At 38.6% G+C, this 20,940-nt stretch overlaps 1 protein-coding gene across 1 annotated transcript in view; it reads left to right on the top strand.

Moving 5' to 3' along the window:
• Positions 1-4,027: 4,027 nt before the first annotated feature.
• Positions 4,028-20,940, top strand: part of pgm3 (phosphoglucomutase 3) — a 58,785-nt gene continuing 41,872 nt past the window's right edge. Inside the window, exons 1-4 of the mRNA XM_039747575.1 lie at positions 4,028-4,182; positions 4,854-5,079; positions 10,555-10,739; positions 18,745-18,812. Coding sequence (XP_039603509.1) covers positions 4,873-5,079; positions 10,555-10,739; positions 18,745-18,812 — 460 coding nt within the window. The 5' untranslated portion in view covers positions 4,028-4,182; positions 4,854-4,872. The remainder of the gene's footprint in view (positions 4,183-4,853; positions 5,080-10,554; positions 10,740-18,744; positions 18,813-20,940) is intronic.

Raw genomic sequence — 20,940 nt, 5'->3', positions numbered from 1 at the left:
AAAAAATGTATTGACAAATAAAAAAAAATGTTGTCTAATTTTCTTTTATTCTATACCATCACCAAATTTCAATCAAATCAGTCAAAGCACTTTTGAGATTTTGGGCTATTTTATTTTTCTGTTGAGGGTGGTGAGTGGTAAGCATTGATGTATCAAAATGACCTTAGTGGACTCCAAAATGTAACATCCTACCTTATTTCAGCATTTTAAATAAATGGGTAATATTTTTATTATTGATGAGTGAGTGAATGAGTCCGTCAGCTTTGCATTATATATAAATTCAGCTAGGTACACTACAGGTGAAAAGTTTTAGAACATTTCATTGTTTCCAGTTTTTCGTCAGATTTAATCAGTTGAAACACAATGAATGACCTAAAATGGTGAAAAGGTATGCAGAAAAGTCCAGATGATTAAATTTAAAGTTTAGGGTAACAAATACTGAAGAAAGGAAATTTCAGAATACAGTACAGTATTATAAAAGGGCCTTCTTCAGGGAACAACTAGGTTACAACCTACAGTTGTTCTCCAGGATTTAAAGTCAATTATGCAAGTTGAAGCAAATAATTTGTACAGTTGTCCCAACTTCTGTTGATTACTTAAAGACCCTCTTTCTATTTTAAGGGAGAGTTGGAATAGACTGTGTCACTACACCCTCTAAAATACTACTTAGACAATATTACAGTTATAATGGTAGTTAACAAATAAAATGAGACAAAACATTATTACCCATAGAAGTGTAGGCCTTTTATTTAGAGAAACTGCAAAAAGAAATCAAAATGTCAGTGAGCATGGTATCCTGCACAATCTAAAGGCAATTAGAAACTGGAAGAAACTCTGATAGGAAGAGTTCTGGCAGACCCAAAGTCACAACACAATCAGAAGAAAAGTTTCTGAGGGTCACTATGAAGAACAGCCCTTTGCCCAGTCTACAGTAGTTCACAACCAGTATATAGCTTTCTTACTGCCACTCACCCTATCAAACCTGCAGCACAAAGTCTCCTCTTCACAGTAAAAACTGAGACTCACTTTTTTCGACCACTGTTAAACCATTCTTGAAATTGATGTGCTGTGAGGCACCTACCACTGAAGCCAGTGACCCAGAAAAATTCGTCTTCTGATTGTTTTGTAACTTATGGTCTGCCAGATCTATTCCTGTCAAGAGTTTTCTTCCAGTTGCCAATTGCCCTTGGATTGTGTAGGACACCGTACACACTGACAATTTGATTGTTTTTTTTCCAATTTCTCTAAATGAAAGGACTGCTACATTTAAGGGTAATAATGTCCTGTCTCATTTCGTTTGTTAATTGCCGTTTTCTTGCCATTGTCACTGGAATATTGTCCAAGTTGTACTTCATAGGGTGTATAGTAACACAGTCTGTTCCAACTCTGTTTTAAGACAGATATAGGGTTTTTTAAATAATCAGCAGAGGTCGGGCTACTTGTGCAAATTGTTTTCCTCAACTTTAATTGCTGCACAAGATCTGTAGGTTGTAATTTTCCCTAAAGAAGGCCCATTTTTAATATTATGATATTTCCTTTTTTCAGTTTTTTGCTATCCTAAATGTTATATTTAAACTTCTCAAAGTTTACTGCTGGCCTTTTTAGGTCATTTATTCATTGTATTTCAACTAATGAAATTTGAAGAAAAATTGGAAACACTGAGGTGTGTTCTAAATCTTCTGACCTGTAGTGTAGTTCTAACTTAAGTTTGTGATACCAACAATTCCAATTTATATATTCTTAGTGCATTTTGCTATTCACAACACATAATTATTATAGAATTATGTCAGTCTATCAGTCAGTCATTGTCCGCTATATTCTAACACAGGGTCACAGGGGTCTGCTGGAGCCAATCCCAGCCAACACAGGGTGCAAGGCAGGAACAAACCCGGGGAGGGTGCCAGCCCACTGCAGGGCACACACACACACCAAGCACACACATTAGGGACAATTTAGGATTGCCAATGCACCTAACTTGCATGTCTTCGGACTGTGGGAGGAAACCGGAGCACCCGGAGGAGACCCACACAGATATGGGGAGAACATGCAAACTCCACACAGGGATCTTAACTGCAAGGCAGCAGCACTACCAGTGCGCCACCGTGCCGCCATAGAATTATGTCATAAAGGTCATAATTATGCTTCTAAACATTACTTATTCCATTATGATATTAAGTTTATTGTTTAGGTCTTTTATATTATTACTTACCTATATATAAAAAAAGTTTATTCATTCATAAATTTTCAAACCCACTTATCTGGGCCAGTGTAACAAGGAGCCAGGACCTGTCTGGGCAATATTGTATGGCCAGGCCTTCATATTGGACTATTCAGCCCATCGTACACTTTTTTCAATGTGGGAGGAAAACCTGTATACCCCCAGAAAAATCCTAATGAGATACTGGGAGAATCTGTAAGCAGTACACAAGCAGTGGTCTTGCTGGGATTTAGACCCATAACTTAAAACTTAAAACAGCAGCGCCAACTAAACCTAAAAAATTAGAAAATCAATTATAATCAAAAACTGCTCAAACATGAATTGATGATGTCAGTTAGAAATGTGGCTAATAAATCTGATGAAAAGATGGATTGATCTGGATTGTTCCTATTAGTTGCTAATCAGAAATACATTTTTAATGTTATATTTTCATAGGTCAGTATTGCCACATGTACAGAGTACAGTGAAATTCTAACTTGCATCTGTTAATCAACATCTAACATATCATTAAATTACTTTTTCAAAATTAGACTTAATTAAATGTAATAATAAAAGTACATTTATATACTGTACAACTAAATAGCTATACACATATAATCATATAGTTCATTATAAGCTGCTGATTTATTATATTCAAACTACAACTGAGTAAAATTAAATCACTGTCATCATAACATGAACATATGGCTTGAAAAAGTTAATTGTTGATACTATTGCTGGAATGCAATGAAGCCTGAAGTAAGGTAACCTCGTTTAAATCTAGAATTACCAGAGGAGTTTTAAACTCTTGCTTGAAACTTGTGGACTCATGTTCATTTACTGAATGGGTTACTGTGTGAAAGGAAGAATAAACTAACGAGAGACTCTGAAATAGTCATTTGTCCTTTCTGTATGAACAGATGTGGTCATTCAGAATTAAACTACACATCATTGAGATGTGAGAGGAAACCCACATCACACACTAATAAATGTGAGCTTTTGCCCAAGACTTAATTTTATTTATGTTGGTACTAAAAAAAAAAAGAAAAACCTAAGCACGTGGTTGTTGTGGTTTATCTCAACTATGTAATGGTATAATGTGCAGCCATCATATTTTGACAAATGATGATTTATGTTTTGTTTAATTAGGAAAACAAATGGTTATAAAAATTGTGGACGCAGCAAGGCTAATTTATTCCAAATCAATAAAGTGTATAATAATAGGAAAATACACTACATATAGTTAAACGTATAAAAAGACCAAAAAATAATTATTTTCAAATACCTCTTAGGAAATATGGACGTGGGATGCCAATGATCTCTTATCCTGAGATGAATGCAATGCTATTTAAATGATAAAAAAATGTCACACATAACCTATAAAAATCATTGGTCTCAACCAACATTGAGCATATTACCTCGGTGTCTCGATCCACAACGACACTCTCGTGTTCTGTACACGAGTTCACTATATGATGTGAACGGAGACACGATGGACGCGCGCATTGCTCGCGGATCAAGTCAAATCGATCTCTTTTAATATTTTGTGTTGACGTTACACGACATGCCATCCTCACAGTCTAATTGTGAAATGTTAATGTGTGTCGAAGTTGAGACACGCGTCGGCAGAAACCGAAATATCTCTTTTAACGTCACCATAACAGAATGGAATACGCCAGCGGCCACTGTGATGAGTTTCAGTAGAGGGAGAATTATACGTGCGCGCTCCCAAACGTCAATGGCATTACTAGAGCACGCGCCTCTATTGAAAGTCTCCTCCCACCCGGAAGCGTGGTAGAATTTCTTGACGTAATTATGGGCGGCTTTAAAATCCCGGAAGAACAGCCACGTCTCCGCGAACTTGCAGTGGCACTGTCTTTTCAGTTTATTATATGTGTTTTGGTTGCCTCTTGTGTAAAACCGTCTTCTCAGCCATAAAACACGTTTTATTTTCTAAAAGATTGTATTGAGAAGCATTTATAAAGGTATGGCGATGTGTAGTTACATATGTTCTGTATTTTTTTTTGCTAACAAATTCCTATCCCTGTTTCAATAGCACACGGTATCATGTAAGAAGTGGACTGTAGTTATACATATCCAATTAATATGAGGAGTAGTGTGTTATTGATTAAATGTCTTGTACAAAAAATTAATTACAGAGATATATAAAATATTTAGTTCTATTTAATAGTGGGTGGAATACATTTTACAACAGTTTTTATTTCCATTTCGAAAAATGTACAGTTTTCGCATTTAAGTTATATTCACTTAAGTATGTTTCCTTCTGTTTTGAATATACATTTTAATGACCTCAGCAGTCAAATACAGTGCTTAGGTTTTAGCGGTTGTTTCTTTTATTTTCAAAGTGTATCAAATCTGTCATGTTTATATGACGACCTTACTATACATTATACTATTTATATGCCAACGTATCATTTGGACCTTGCTCGTTTAGTGTAAGGTCATTCTTTTTCACTTTTGAAAGTGTTTAAAGCTCGTAATTCCTGTTTAAGCTAGCACAGTAAAGCCTGCGATACATTTGTAGTCGTTGTAAGGTTTCGATTTGTGTAGCAGTCTGTTTTCATTATACAAATACAAAATCACCAGACAATATATTTATCACTTATGTGTAATAATTCTCTGGTTTCAATTTCAGTAATATTGCTAGACACAAAATGGCTGATTTAGAAGGTGCTTTTCAAATGTCACTGCTGCACCCAAACCTTGAAGGTGTAACACTTCAGTATGGAACAGCTGGATTTCGAACTAAAGCAGAAGAACTCGATCATGTCATGTTCAGGATGGGTCAGTTAGCTGTTTTAAGATCCAAGAAAACCAAATCCACAATTGGTGTCATGGTCACTGCATCTCACAATCCTGAGGTAACATTGATTACAAGAAACTTATATCAGTACTCGGATATAAACATACATCATAGCTGTGATATACTGTAATACAGGTTTTATTTTGTAATTAAATGTAACTGCTTCTGTCACAAACATTAAATTTGTGCTTGAAGTATTTTGCAGAAATGTGACATAAATACCTTAACGAGCAGTTAACGTTATTCATTTCTAAACAGTTAAATGCAATTACTCGTGATTTTTTGGGGGGAGGGGGCGGATGGTCTTTCTTTGCTATTCAGCAAGTCCTTTGTATACAGAGAAATGTATGGGTTATGCCTATGTTGGCACTGTTACTGAGGCATCATAATAACTGGCTACTTTAAGCATCAGTGATTAGTTGTATGACACCAGACTACTATGTTTAATATATTAACATCAGCATGTGTTATGATACTGTAGGATTCCAGTTTTGTTACTGACAAATGATGTCAAGTTTTATTAAACAGAATAGGTAAACTACTGCCAGCAGTAATTTTAGTAAATAAATTGGATTAATTAAAGACCAACACCAATTGTCAAAACTTTGATTGTTTAATATACTATATACACCCTCAGTATCTGAGCATCTGGAGGTCTTGCTATCAGAGAATGTAGAAAAGCTTTTAATAGAGCGTAATGGTACTATCTCTTTACTGTACTATGGAAATGTGAGTTTGCATCCAACATTTATGCTTTGATCTAGTCCAGATTACTTGGTTCTAGTAAACAATATTAATTACATTTACTTCACAATAATGTAGAACCAGGAAGAAATGTCCACTGTCTTCAGTATTTTTTTAATTGCTACAAAACCACTGTCTTTATATCTTCAACCACTCAGTCAGAAATAAATTAAATTAAAAGGGGGGGAATGTAAGATGTATCACTCTATACAGATGATGATCTTCTTCTTCTTTCGGCTGCTCCTGTTAGGGGTGGCCACAGCGGATCATCTTCTTCCATATCTTTCTGTCCTCTGCATCTTGTTCTGTTACATCCATCACCTGCATGTCTTCTCTCACCACATCCATAAACCTTCGCAGATGATATTGATCGTGTTAAATTTGGCAGGTGAATTTTATAGCACCTCTAGGTTCAAAATGAATTTGCTCTGCCAATCAAGTCACTCCCACACCATATAAGTGTTTTTTGCTGGTTAACATGAGTCTTAACCATTAGAAAAATATAGGAATTTGGTAGTTAGACTTTAACTTCAGGAATGCTATTATCTTGATATATATATATTTTTTTCCTCCTCTTGTCAACCAGTATACCCTCTCTCACCACATCCATAAACCTTCTCTTAGGCCTTCCTCTTTTTCTGTTGCCTGGCAGCTCTATCCTTCGCATCCTTTTTCCAATATACTCCGCACCTCTGCTCTGCTCATGTCCAATCCAACACAATCTTGCCTCTCTGACTTTGTCTCCCAACCGTCCAACTTGAGCTGACCCTCTAATGTACCTCCAGCTCTGTCTCCTGCTTTCTGGTCCGTGCCACCGTCTCCAACCCATATAATACAGCTGGTCTCACTACCGTTCTGACCTTCCCTTTCACTCTTGCTGATACCCGTCTGTCACAAATCACTCCTGACACTCTTCTCCACCCATTCCGCCCTGCCTGCACGCTCTTTTTCACCTCTCTTTCACAATCCCTATTACTCTGTACTGTTGATCCCAAGTATTTAAACTCGTCCACCTTTTCCAGCTCTACTCCTTGCATCCTCACCATTCCACTGACCTCCTTCTCATTTACACACATGTATTCTGTCTTGTTCCTACTGACCTTCATTCCTCTCTTCTCTAGAGCATATCTCCACCTCTCCAGGGTCTCCTCAACCTGCTCCCTACTATCGCTACAGATCACAATGTCATCAGCAAACATAATAGTCCATGGGAACTCCTGTCTAATCTCGTCTGTCAACCTGTCCATCACCATTACAAATAAGGGCTCAGAGCGGATCTCTGATGTAATCCCACCTCCACCTTGAATGCATCCGTCACTCCTATTGCAGACCTTACCACGGACACACTTCCCTCATACATATCCTGTACAACTCTTACATACTTCTCTGCCACTCCCGACCTCTTCATACAATACCACAAGTCCTCTTGATGCACCCTGTCATATGCTTTCCAGGTCCACAAAGACACAATGCAACTCCTTCTGGCCTTCTCTATACTTCTCCATCAACACCCTCAGAGGAAACATTGCAACTGTGGTGCTCTTTCTTGGCATGAAACCATACTGCTGCTCAATAATCATCACCTCAACCATTACCATCAACCTAGCTTCCACTACTCTTTCCCATAACGTCATGCTGTGGCTCATCAATTTTATCCCCCTGTAGTTAATACAGTTCTGCACATTTCCCTTATTCTTAAATATCAGAACCAATATACTTCTTCTCCACTCCTCAGGCCTCCTCTCGCTTTCCATTAAATAATTTGGTTAAAAACTCCACTGTTATCTCTCCTAAACACCTTCATGCTTCCACAGGTATGTCATCTGGACCAACAGTTTCATTTTCACCAACGGTTCATTTAAATAGATATACATGCTAAGTTTTGTAAATATTACATGGTTGTAAACTCTTTGGCTCTTCTATAATAAAATCTGTGAAAGTGTCCTGAACAGCTCGTGTTTTATAATTCCAAAGAAAAAAAAAAGTGTGTTTTACTTTATGTAGTTTCAAAAATAGCTTGAAACCTTACAAAGAAATTTGTTGAGTAAGCAGCCTTACCATGCGGGTATATGAGTGAGATACTTTTTGGTAATTACATATTACTAATTGTTAACACAATTATCACTCACTGCTTGAGTGTCCTAGTTTCAATTCCTGGTTTGAACGATGTTTGCATATTGTCCCTCTATTTATGGTTTGCCAAAAATCTATAAGCCAAGGGTAAACTAATTAATGAGTCAAAAATTACCCCTTCTGAGCAAGTGTGTGGATACCCTGAAACTGACGTATTTAGAAGAACATTGTTTAACAATGTTTCCAGACCACTATTACCATGGATTTAAAAGAATGTTCAAAAAATGAATGAATGAATGAATATACTGCTGAGCTTGGAAATCGACTAGAAGTCTTTGTAACAAAAAAAATTGCTATGCTGTTAATAGTTGTATGTTAGAAGCTGAAATTTTTATATACACACTGAAATTTAAAATTGAGGATGTTCAGTTTGTACGTATAAACTTGTCTAAATTCTTCACATTTCAGATCTATAAAGTTATGCAGCTAAAAAATACAGGTTTCTGGTACTGAGGGCTTAATGTAACTTATCTTACAATAAAAAGCACATTTAAAACATTTAAAAATGTGTAATATGGCACACATTGTTTAGGAAAGCATAGCAAAATTTGTTCACCATTTATATATCTATTTTTGAATAGAGAATGTTGAAGTTAAACCAAAATAGCAAAAAAAACGAAATCCTAAGATGAACCTTAATACAGAGCAATCCAAGACCCCTGAAGAAGTACTAAAACCCCTGTGTTTCCAGTAGGGTAGCTTGCATTAACTGCTTGCCCCCATAAAAAAAAATGCTGGCCTTTGTCATATAGCCTATGTGATACTCTCCAAATGATTTAACCTCCCAATGAATGCTTCAGTTGCTGAAATATGGGATCAATTGTTTTATGGACTTGTGATTTAAGTCAGTTTGGCTAAAATCATCAGATAAATACACATTTATATAAGATAAAATTAAAATTTGGAAAAAAGTTTACATCAAAGTGCTCCCTGTCCTTGCCTTTCCTGTTTTTTCTTATTAATGTCTTCAATTATAACATTCAATTTCCAATTAAACTTTCAGCTTAGTTTATGCAAATGTAATTTAATTTAAAATATTTTCCTCACAGTACAGACTACTATCATTTTATTTTCCATTACTGAAAATACTGCTTTGACTGAAAATACTGCTTTGTGTGAATAAATATTTGAAATAATGCTTATCAAACTGGCCCTACACTATATGGCCAAAAGTATGTGGACATTCCTCCAAATGATTGAGTTCATGTATTTCAGCTGTACCTATTGTGTACAGATGTACTGTATAAGATCAAGCACATAACTATGCAATCTCTATTGACAACAATAGAATAAGTGATACTGAAGAGTTTGGTGATTTTAAACATGGCACAGTCGAAGGATACCACCTTTATCCAAGTTGGTTCTCAAAATTTCTGTTTTGCTAGATCTCCCCACTTCAATTGTAAGTGCTATTATTGCATAGTGGAAGCATCAAAGAGCAGCAACAGCACAACCAGGAAGTAGTAGACCAGGCAAACTCATGGAGTGAGACAGCTAAGTACTAATGGACAAATCTGGGTTTGGTAGAATCTAAAGATGACACTACCTTCCGCACTGCATAGCGCCTACTGTAAATTTTTGTGGAGGATGGATAATGGTGTGGGGTTGTTTTGCCGGGTTTGACCCAGGCTCCTTGGTTCCAGTGAAGGGCACTGTTAATGCTACACCATAGAAATACATTTTAGACATATGTGTAATTCATTACTTCTGGCAACAATTTAGAGAAGGCTCTTTTGTGTTCCAGTATGATGTTCCCCTGTGCACAAAGCCATGTCCATAAACACATGGTTTGACAAGTTGTATTTGTTGGGAAACTTAAGAGGCCTCCACAGAGCCCAGACCTCATCCCTGCTGATCACCTTTAGGATGAACTGGAGCACAGAAATTCAAGGAAGTTCTTCTTGTCTAACATCTGTACATCACCTCACAAATCCTCTTTAGGCTGAATGGGCACAAATTCCCACAGACACACTTCAAAATATTGTGTAAAGCCTTCCAAGAAAAGTGAGTCTGTTACAGCTGAAAAGGAATGGGACCACTCTAGATGGTCCTTTGTCCACAAACTTTTAGCCTTACAGCAAATGACTTAAAATAGAAAAACAGCTTTAATTTCTTTGTAAATAGAGGCAAGAGTTTTATGGCCAGGTATGAGAATTGTTTGCATCTCTCAGATTGACACAGATAACCTGTCTACAGACCCATATTGTTTTGAAAAACTCATCACAAACTTCAAAGGACTTTGTTGGACAGCTATCTTATCCAAAGATCTTGACCAGACATCATTCTTCTCTCTTGTTAAATTAATCTTAGCCTGAATGAATCTATTAATTTTTTACATTTAAGATTTTTCATTTAAAGATTTACCAATGTTATTTCTTGTCCTAGTGTGTGTATATAAACACAGGGAACTTCAGTTTCTGTATTACATCTTGCCTGAAGAAGGGGCCTGAGTTGCTTCGAAAGCTTGCATATTGTAATCTTTTTAGTTAGCCAATAAAAGGTGTCATTTTGCTTGGCTTTTCTGTACATTTGTAAAATTATAAAACTTTTGTGTAATATCATTGTAATTGGTGATATAGATGTATTTCACAGATTTTTGCAAAAGTAAACAATTACTAAACATTTTCATTTCCAATTTTATTTTTGTTTTCTAAAGGAAGACAATGGTGTAAAATTAGTAGATCCATTGGGAGAAATGCTTGCTTCAGCATGGGAAGAATATGCAACGCAGTTGGCCAATGCAGAAGAAAACCAACTTACTGTTATTTTAGAAAAAATAATTCAAGAAGAAAAAATTGAAATGCATATAGGAGCTTTTGTAGTGGTCGGGAGAGACACCAGGTAAGCATACAAAGAGACACCTTCTAATAATCCATCCATCATTCCATTTTCCCAACCCACCTATCCGTAGCAGGGTCATTAGGAGTCTGGAGCCTATCCCTGCGAGCATAACAGTTCCTAGATAGGGCATTAGTTCATCATAGCTTTCTTATGTGATAATAAAGTTACTGATGTAAGCCAAATGGCCAAATTTAGTGGTACAAGGGTTTCAGTAGTTTTTAATCATGAAGAGTGGGAAATTAACCAGAATGTGCCAACAGCATCTAATTGAAAGCCGAGACAGGATACATTTAATTCTACTACTTATTTCGGAATATACTGAGAACATTGTCTGTCACATTTCTGCTTAAAAGAATATTTAGGTTTGAAGGTTTAATTAAAATTTGGGTATCTTGAGATACTTTTGAACATCTAGGAATTTCACTGAACAACATTATAGGATACTTCAGATTGCTGTTTTGCATTTGCTCGTCGCTTTCCAGACCAGTCTGTTCAGGATTTTGGCTGAAAAGCTACTATTGACTTCAGTGATCAGTTTTTATTGAATGAGAATTAACAGGCCATTTCCAAATCTTTATTATCAGGAAGTTGCTTTTTAATATCTGTGCTATGACCTGAAGAAAATGAAAAAATTAAAAGTTTATTGTAAAAACCACATATTAATCAACTTTTTGGCACGTAGACTTACCTCATACAGAAAGTTTCATGTATCCAGCAGAACGTTTTAATCCACATTCTGTGTGAATGAATAATGTTTTTAATGTGAAATATTGGATCTTTGGTTATGAACTCTGGAGGTAGCCATATTAGTAACAACTGTTCTTAACTTTGTGTCTGATGGATTTTTGAAAGAAAATAATAGGCATATTTTTAAAAACATGTTGCTGGTATATAATGTTATCAATGTCATTTTTTTCATTCAAATAGTCTATGATTTATTTGTTATTGTTGTTGGAATAACAACATAGTAATTGGATATGTTTTGTGTCCCTCCTTATGAATTGTAGTTGCATAAGGTCACCATTACTAAAGTGACACTGTTTAATAGCAGCAATAGTTTTCTTTTCTTATTCTGCATTCTTTTTGGGTTGCCCTCATCCACAAAAATTTACTTTCCATAAATGTAAGATTTTACTTTATTGCAGAGATGCGTGCTTACATCATTATTTAAAACTTAAACCATATTGTTATTTCTTGTTTCTTTTATTATTCTGTCTTAATTGTTAGACTTAATTGTTGGAAAAGGTACTATAAGGCTTTAAAATATTTCTTTACATCATATATTTGATTTATGCTTTGTTCATTCATCTTTAGTCTGCTACCTTAAGGGTACCTGCATTTCCTAAATTTTTCCAGAATTCTGCAACTACTAGAAGGGTTCAAGAATTGAATATGACACACACAAATTCCAAGCGTCTTCATGTTTAACGTTAAATTCAAAGCAAAAAAATTACAAAATTTAGAGAAAAACAATAGCACAAAATAACTTGTTGCTTGAAATGTGTAGAAATGTAATACAAACCGGATTCCAAAAAAGTTGGGACACTATACAAATCGTGAATAAAAACTGAATGCAATGATGTGGAGGTGCCAACTTCTAATATTTTATTCAGAATAGAACATAAATCACGGAACAAAAGTTTAAACTGAGAAAATGTATCATTTTAAGGGAAAAATATGTTGATTCAGAATTTCATGGTGTCAACAAATCCCAAAAAAGTTGGGACAAGGCCATTTTCACCACTGTGTGGCATCTCCCCTTCTTCTTACAACACTCAACAGACGTCTGGGGACCGAGGAGACCAGTTTCTCAAGTTTAGAAATAGGAATGCTCTCCCATTCTTGTCTAATACAGGCCTCTAACTGTTCAATCGTCTTGGGCCTTCTTTGTCGCACCTTCCTCTTTATGATGCGCCAAATGTTCTCTATAGGTGAAAGATCTGGACTGCAGACTGGCCATTTCAGTACCCGGATCCTTCTCCTATGCAGCCATGATGTTGTGATTGATGCAGAATGTGGTCTGGCATTATCTTGTTGAAAAATGCAGGGTCTTCCCTGAAAGAGATGACGTCTGGATGGGAGCATATGTTGTTCTAGAACCTGAATATATTTTTCTGCATTGATGGTGCCTTTCCAGACATGCAAGCTGCCCATGCCACACGCACTCATGCAACCCCATACCATCAGAGATGCAGGCTTCTGAACTGAGCGTTGATAACAACTTGGGTTGTCCTTGTCCTCTTTGGTCCGGATGACATGGCGTCCCAGATTTCCAAAAGAACTTGAATCGTGACTCGTCTGACCACAGAACAGTCTTCCATTTTGCCACACTCCATTTTAAATGATCCCTGGCCCAGTGAAACGCCTGAGCTTGTGGATCTTGCTTAGAAATGGCTTCTTCTTTGCACTGTAGAGTTTCAGCTGGCAACGGCGGATGGCACGGTGGATTGTGTTCACTGACAATGGTTTCTGGAAGTATTCCTGAGCCCATTCTGTGATTTCCTTTACAGTAGCATTCCTGTTTGTGGTGCAGTGTCGTTTAACGGCCCGGAGATAACGGGCATCCAGTATGGTTTTACGGCCTTGACCCTTACGCACAGAGATTGTTCCAGATTATCTGAATCTTCGGATGATGTTATGCACAGTTGATGATGATAGATGCAAAGTCTTTGCAATTTTTCGCTGGGTTACACCTTTCTGATATTGCTCCATTATCTTTCTGCGCAACATTGTGGGAATTGGTGATCTTCTACCCATCTTGGCTTCTGAGAGACACTGCCACTCTGAGAAGCTCGTTTTATACCCAATCATGTTGCCAATTGACCTAATTAGTGTTTATTGGTCTTCCAGCTCTTCGTTATGCTCAAATTTACTTTTTCCAGCCTCTTATTGCTACTTGTCCCAAGTTTTTTGGGATTTGTTGACACCGTGAAATTTTGAATCAACATATTTTTCCTTTAAAATGATACATTTACTCGGATTAAACGTTTGATCTGTCATCTACGTTCTATTACAAATAAAATATTGACATTTGCCATCTCCACATCATTGCATTCAGTTTTTATTCACAATTTGTTTAGTGTCCCAACTTTTTTGGAATCCGGTTTGTACTTAAAAGAATTTTAAAATGTTAGATCATGGAAAATATTAAGTGTACCTTACTGTAGCACATATATCGCAGGACAACCTGGATATCATTGAGAGGAGTCGCAGCGCACGGCTCAGTGGCAACTCTGGTCTGTACCGGGAACTGAGGAGGATGGCTGTGATGGCTCTGAGGGCAGATAAGGAGGCTTTTGATAGAGGAATCTGTGAGCAAGTGACGCACCATCTGTGGTCTAGCGACCCACATCCTGCTTACAAAGCAATCAAAGCATTACACACATCCAAATTTGTTTCTCTGAGAGTCGCAGTCAGGGCGGCTGATGAAATGGTCCTTACGGATGACACTGCAGTTGTGACCCGCTGAGCTGGCTACTTTGAGCAGTTGTTCAAAGCTGATCCTCCGGCTAGGACATTGGATATCTCTTGGTCCATGGTTCTTGAGGCTGATCCTCAAATTAGCTGTGAATCACCCAATCTCGCTGAAATTGCACAGGTGGTTAACCAGCTCAGGGGAGGAAAGGCTGCAGGCATCTGTGGTATCCGGGGTGAACTTCTCCAGGCAGGTGGTAAGGCTGTCTTGGCATTACAAGCAAACTTTGCTTCCATTTGGGAGACTGGCATCATCCCAATTGACTGGAAAACGAGACTTATCGTCCCTATCTGGAAAAGGAAGGGTGATCACCTGGATTGCAGCAACTACAGGGGGATAACACTACTCTCAGTGCCGGATAAGGCCCTTGCTAAGGTTGTCCTCATTAGGATCTGTGATCACTTGCTCACCTACCAGCCACCGGAATAGTCTAGCTTCACGTCTAAGAAGTCTACCATTGACCACATCCTAGCACTGAGGGTTGTGTTGGAGCGCAAATGCGAATATCGGCAGAGTTTCTTTGCAGCTTTTGTCGATTTTCGTAAATTGTTCGACTCAATTGATCGAGCTGCCCTGTGGGACATCCTGAGGGTTCCCGTGAGGTTGCTGGATATCATAGCAGGCCGCTACACTGGTACCTTGGGTACTGTGCAGAGTGGAGGCAGAACCTCTGCGTTTTTCCCAGTTGATTCTGGGGTTCGTTAGGGGTGTGTTCTTGCTCCTACTCTGTTCAATGCTTGCATGGACTGGGTGTTGGGCAAGGTCGTTTGGTCCAGTGGCTGTGGGGCATCTGTTGGTGAAGAAAGATTTACGGTTCTTGACTTTGCTGACTATGCTGTGATCTTCGCGGAATCAATGGAGACTCTGATCGGTGCAGTTGAGACACTGAGCAATAGTCCGAGTGTCTGGGCTTGCAAGTGTCCTGGATAAAAGCCAAGATCCAGGCCTTTAATGACCTCTTGGGCACAGCCATCAGCAGTGTGTCTGTTTGCGGAGAGAGTGTCGACCTTGTCAAGAGGTTTACTTACCTTGGCATTTACATTCATGTCTCTGGTGACTATTCCTATGAAGTCAGTAGATGGATTGGGAGAGTATGGGGTGGTGATGAGTTCGCTGGAAAGGGGTGTGTGGCGCTCCCAATATCTATGCAGAAGGACGAAGGTCCAAGTCTTTAGAGTCCAGGTGCTTCCTGTCTTGCTATATGGTTGCGAGACATGGACGCTATCCAGTGACCTGAGAAGAAGACTGGACTCCTTTGGTACTGTGTCTCTCCGGAAAATCCTTGGGTACCGTTGGTTTGACTTTGTGACGAATGAGTGGTTGCTCATGGAGTCCCAAATGAGGCACATTACCTGCATTGTGAGGGCACATTACCTGCGGCACTACGACCATGTGGCGCTTTTCCCAGAGGGTGATCCGGCTCATAAGATCCTCATTGTTGGGAACCCGAGTGGCTGAACCAGACCAAGGGGTCGCCCACTTAACACCTGGCTGCAGAACATAGAGGGTCATTTCTGGAGGGTGTGACTGGACCATGTGTCTGCCTGGGGTGTTGCCAACCGGGATCCCGAGTTGTTTCATTGTGTAGTAGGTGCGGCAATGCACCGTACCAGTGTATGCTCCCCAACTTGACTTGACTTGGCTGTAGAACTATAGTAATTCAAGGTTTCTGGAGATGTTGTTATTTAGCTACTAGATATGATTAAGCCAAGTAAATGTTGAAACACTGTAACCAGGACTTCAGCCAGGGTTTTAATATTGTTGATTATTTAGTTTCTTGATGTCTATGTATCTTTTTCCTTGTGCCCTGTGTTTTGTGGGAGATCCTTCAAGAGGTATGGCCAGCTCCCCTTCACCGTCAAAGTCTGCCCTCAGTCCTATAAAGGCTAAGGAAAGTTCTCTGCTATTTATTGTTTCTTTTTTTTTTCATAATTGAATTTCTCAGAATGATCTCTGTGCTCCATCTTTTGACCTTCCTTGGGATTTGTTCGCTGAGACTTATTTACCCTTGGATTGCCTTGTAGTTTCAGGTGACTCCTTTTGCCTTTGTGCTCCACTGAGCTTCTTTCTATGCCACTGAAAATTTTTTGATGACAAAATCATCTTCTTACTATCCAGGGTTGAATGATTCCCCTCCACTGTGGGCATTTTGAGTGATTTGGTATAGTTTGCCAAGTATAAACCAACACATTTACAAGATATCTGGCAACATATTCCTTAAAAATCTATCCAGTGACCTGCGACGAAGACTGGACTCCTTTGGTACTGTGTCTCTTCAGAAGATCCTTGGGTACCGTTGGTTTGACTTTGTGTGGAATGAGTGGTTGCTCATGGAGTCCGGAATGAGGAACATTACCTGCATTGTGAGGGAGCGTCAGTTACGGCACTATGGCCATGTGGCGTGTTTCCCCAAGGGTAATCCGGCTTGTAAGATCCTCATTGTTGGGGACCCGAGTGGCTGGACCAGGCCAAGGGGTCACCCACGTAACACCTGGCTGCGACAGATAGAGGGTAATTTCCGGAGGGTAGGACTGGACTGCGCATCTGCCTGGGGGTTGCAAACCGGGATCCTGAGTTGTTTTGTCATGTAGTGGGTGCGGCAACGCACTGTACCAGTGCCTGCTCCCCAACGTGACGTGACATTCTACAGAAAAGTAATGTAGTCCCACAAAGCAATTGGTGCTTAATGTGATTGAGTTTTAAAGAAAATTCCATACTTTTAAATTTCATCAAATGCAATCTTTCTAATTTATTCTTTCCTTTGAGTGTCAATGGCTGACATCCGTCCTTGTAGCAGCCAGAATTGAAGTGTGTGAGTGGAGGGCCAACCAATCGTATGAAGAGAAGTGCGGAGACTGTGCTTATCAGTAACAAGGCTCTCGTTGGAGTAAAAATTAGATTCATTTGCAAAACCCATGTTTGCACTCATTTGATAGAACTGGAATACAACTAAGACTCGGCACACAATTGATTATAGAATCTTTTAATAGGTCAACCAGCACGTACCATCATAAAAAAAATAAATTAAAAAAAAATGCATCACTCTATCATAGACTTCTACCACAACTTCTGGACACACAACAACACTCTGCATTGTGGGTTGAATGTTTCTAGGCTATACAATGTATTGTGTTCATGGTCTGTACTACTGTAGGAATTTATGTAGAAATTTCCGAAAGCTCAGGACAATGGGCTGGGCCACCTAGGGATTGCTTCTGGGGCCACATGTGGCCCATGGGCTGCCATTTGAATATACTGGCCCAAGGATAATGAATTCAAAAGCTAATTGGAGGCAGGAGTTGTCAAACCTGCAGTGCAATCAGTGAATCAAGAATGGAGGTTTGGTTCAGATCTGCTTTGACATGATGTTCTTTTAAAAATAGTTTAGATATACAGTATATCATTCCACAGTTAGGCAAACTTTGTTTAAGTGAAGGTGATTCAGTACTGTGGCTACTCTCCCTTGAAGTTGGTACCCAACCAGGACAACTTAAAAGGCACAATGCAGAATGCTTAGTGAACCCTAGAGTAACAGCTGAAGACTTGAAAGAATCATTGGAACAGGTTAACATCTCTGTTCATGTCTACTGTTCCTTTGGTACGATACTAAGGAGGAAGCTGTTGCTCTTAACATAAAACTTTTTCATGCTAAAGTTTACCAAAGACTACCTTGACAATTCACAACACTATTGGAAAATGTTTTATGTACTGATGAAACCAAGATTGAATTGTTTTGGAAGAATGTATAGTATTATGTATGACAAGCATCATTCCATTCGCAAACTAAGGTGAAGGGAGAACCTTAATTTGAAGCAACATTTTTCCCTAATGTCCTGAACAGCTTGACATCATCAAAAGCAAAATTAATTCTGTCTGTCATCCTGCTGAAGCTCATCAGAAGTTGGGTAACGAATCAGGACCATGACCTTAAACTGCAAAGTAAATCTACTACACACAATGTCTTAAAAATAAAAGTCTGACTTTTGGAGACTTGGAGATAACAGCCCAGCTTGAATATCTTTAAGATGATGAAAGAAAAGTGGAGCACCTTTAATAAGTGTCCATGTAATGAAAAGAAAATGCAAGATGCAACATAGGGTGACTAAGCCATGATTCAAACCTAGTAAGTCCAGCTCTCCTAGACTCTGCAATTGAAGGAATTGAATTGCTTAAATTAAAAAAGGCAAATATTGACTATGATTTGTTTTAAGAAATGTGTTCACTTTTAAACATTTTCCTTTCACAAATAGGAAGCATTTCTGTACTTAGACTTTTTAATTACATTGTAGGTCTTTGAAATAGTGATATGCTCTCATGACAGTAGAAATCAATTGTAAAATCATTTGTCTAAATCCTTTTCAGTGTGGCAAATTTCACACATTCAAGAAAGGTTGCTTACTAGAGCTTTACTGTTAAGTATTTGTTAAAACTTAATGTGTGTCTATTGCACTTGATACACTGTGGCTGGTTTAATGTTCAGAGGTATTTTTTTATTTAAGAAGTATTTTTTAATAAACTGTTTTTTCTTAGGCCAAGTAGTTTGAAGCTTTCCCAGGCTGCTATTGATGGAATAATTTCACTAGGAAGTAAACATAAAGGTATGTATAACAACAACAACATTTATTTATATAGCGCATTTTCATACAGATAATGTAGCTCAAAGTGCTTTACATGATGAAGAAACAGAAAAGGGACAAAGTAAGAATTAAAATCAGAGAACACTAATTAACACAGAATAAAAGTAAGGTCCGAATGCCAGGGAGGACAGAAAAAACAAAAAAAACTCCAGACAGCTGGAGTATACATATAAATGTATAAGCACTTAAATTAAACTAATATTTGAGCTGAATGTAGTAACAACCAATGACTCTCTTTCTGTTATGACTGGGGGGGGAATTATTTTTCATGTATTCATCCATCCATTTGCTGAACCCCCATAATAGGATCCTTGCTGTCATTTGTACAGAGTACATAGAAATAATCCAAGTAATGTATATGGTTGCAGGGGGCGTGAGTCTGTTCTGGCATAATTTGCTGCTTCTTCTTCTTTCGACTGCTCCCGTTAGACGTCGCCACAGTGGATCATCTTCTTCCATATCTTTCTGTCCTCTGCATCTTGTTCTGTTACACCCATCACCTGCACGTCCTCTCTCACCGCATCCATAAACCTTTGCTTAGGCCTTCCTCTTTTCCTCTTCCCAGGCACCTCTATCTTTAGCATCCTTCTCCCAATATACCCAGCATCTCTCCTCTGCACATGTCCAAACCAATGCAATCTCGCCTGTCTGACTTTGTCTCCCAACCCGTCCAGCTTGAGCTGACCTTCTAATGTACTCATTTCTAATTCTGTTCATCCTCATCACGCCCAATCTAAATCTTAGCATTTTTAACTCCGCCACCTCCAGCTCTGTCTCCTGCTTTCTGGTCGGTGCCACCGTCTCCAACCCGTATAACATAGCTGGTCACACTACTGTCATGTAGACCTTCCCTTTCACTCTTGCTGATACCTGTCTGTCGCAAATTACTCCTAACACTCTTCTCCACCCATTCCACCCTGCCTTCACTCTCTTTTTCACCTCTCTTCCATAATCCCCATTACTCTGTCCTGTTGATCCCAAGTACTTAAATTCATCCACCTTCGCCAATTCTACTCCCTGCATCCTCACCATTCCACTGACCTCCCTCTCATTTACACACATGTATTCTGTCTTGTTCCTACTGAACTTCATTCCTCTCCTCTCTAGAGCATATCTCCACCTCTCCAGGGTCTCCACAACCTGCTTCCTACTATCGCTACAGATCACAATGTCATAAGCAAACATCATAGTCCACGCAGACTCCTGTTTAATCTCGTCTGTCAACCTGTCCACCATTGCAAATAAGAAAGGGCTCAGAGCCGATCCCTGATGTAATCCCACCTCCACCTCCATCTGTCACTCCTACCGCAGACCTCACCACTGTCACACTTCCCTCGTACATATCCTGTACAACTGTTATGTACTTCTCTGCCACTCCCGACTTCCTCATACAATACCACAGCTCCTCTCAAGGCACCCTGTCATATGCTTTCTCCAGGTCCACAAAGATGCAATGCAGCTCCTTCTGGCCTTCTCTAAACTTCTCCATCAACATCCTCAGAGCAAACATTGCATTCGTGGTGCTCTTTCTTGGCATGAAACCATACTGCTGCTCACTAATCATCACCTCACTTCTTAACCTAGCTTCCACTACTCTTTCCCATGACTTCATACTGTGGCTCATCAATTTTATTCCCCTGTAGTTTCTGCAGTCCTGCACATCCCCCTTATTCTTAAATATCGGCACCAGTACACTTCTTCTGGCATAATTTGCTAATTAGCACAAAAAAAAAAGACTGGCAAGCTACCACAGGCTAAATTAATTGTCCTCCTTTTGATTTTACTTCTTGAACATATTGTTTTAGTACATTAATACAGTATCTGTTTAATATGTTTGAAAGAAAAAAAAAACGTTTTCAACTCTATCCTGCAGGGTCGTCATTTGTTTGGTAATTTCCTATTGGCAGAGCTCCAGGCAAAAAACTACTAATGTGTTAAATGTGCTTCAAAACAAAAGATCCATATGCTAATTTATAATTTGCGACCCAAAGAACTATACCACATTGCCTTTTCCACAAAAGTGTACAGTGGTGCTTGAAAGTTTGTGAATTTTCTATATTTCTGCATAAATATGACCTATAACATCATC

Source organism: Polypterus senegalus, chromosome 3 (assembly GCF_016835505.1).
Source record: "Polypterus senegalus isolate Bchr_013 chromosome 3, ASM1683550v1, whole genome shotgun sequence".
In the NCBI taxonomy this organism is placed as follows: domain Eukaryota; kingdom Metazoa; phylum Chordata; class Cladistia; order Polypteriformes; family Polypteridae; genus Polypterus; species Polypterus senegalus.
The sequence above is the reverse complement of the archived record's forward strand: the minus strand, read 5'-3'. Positions and strand labels throughout refer to the sequence as shown.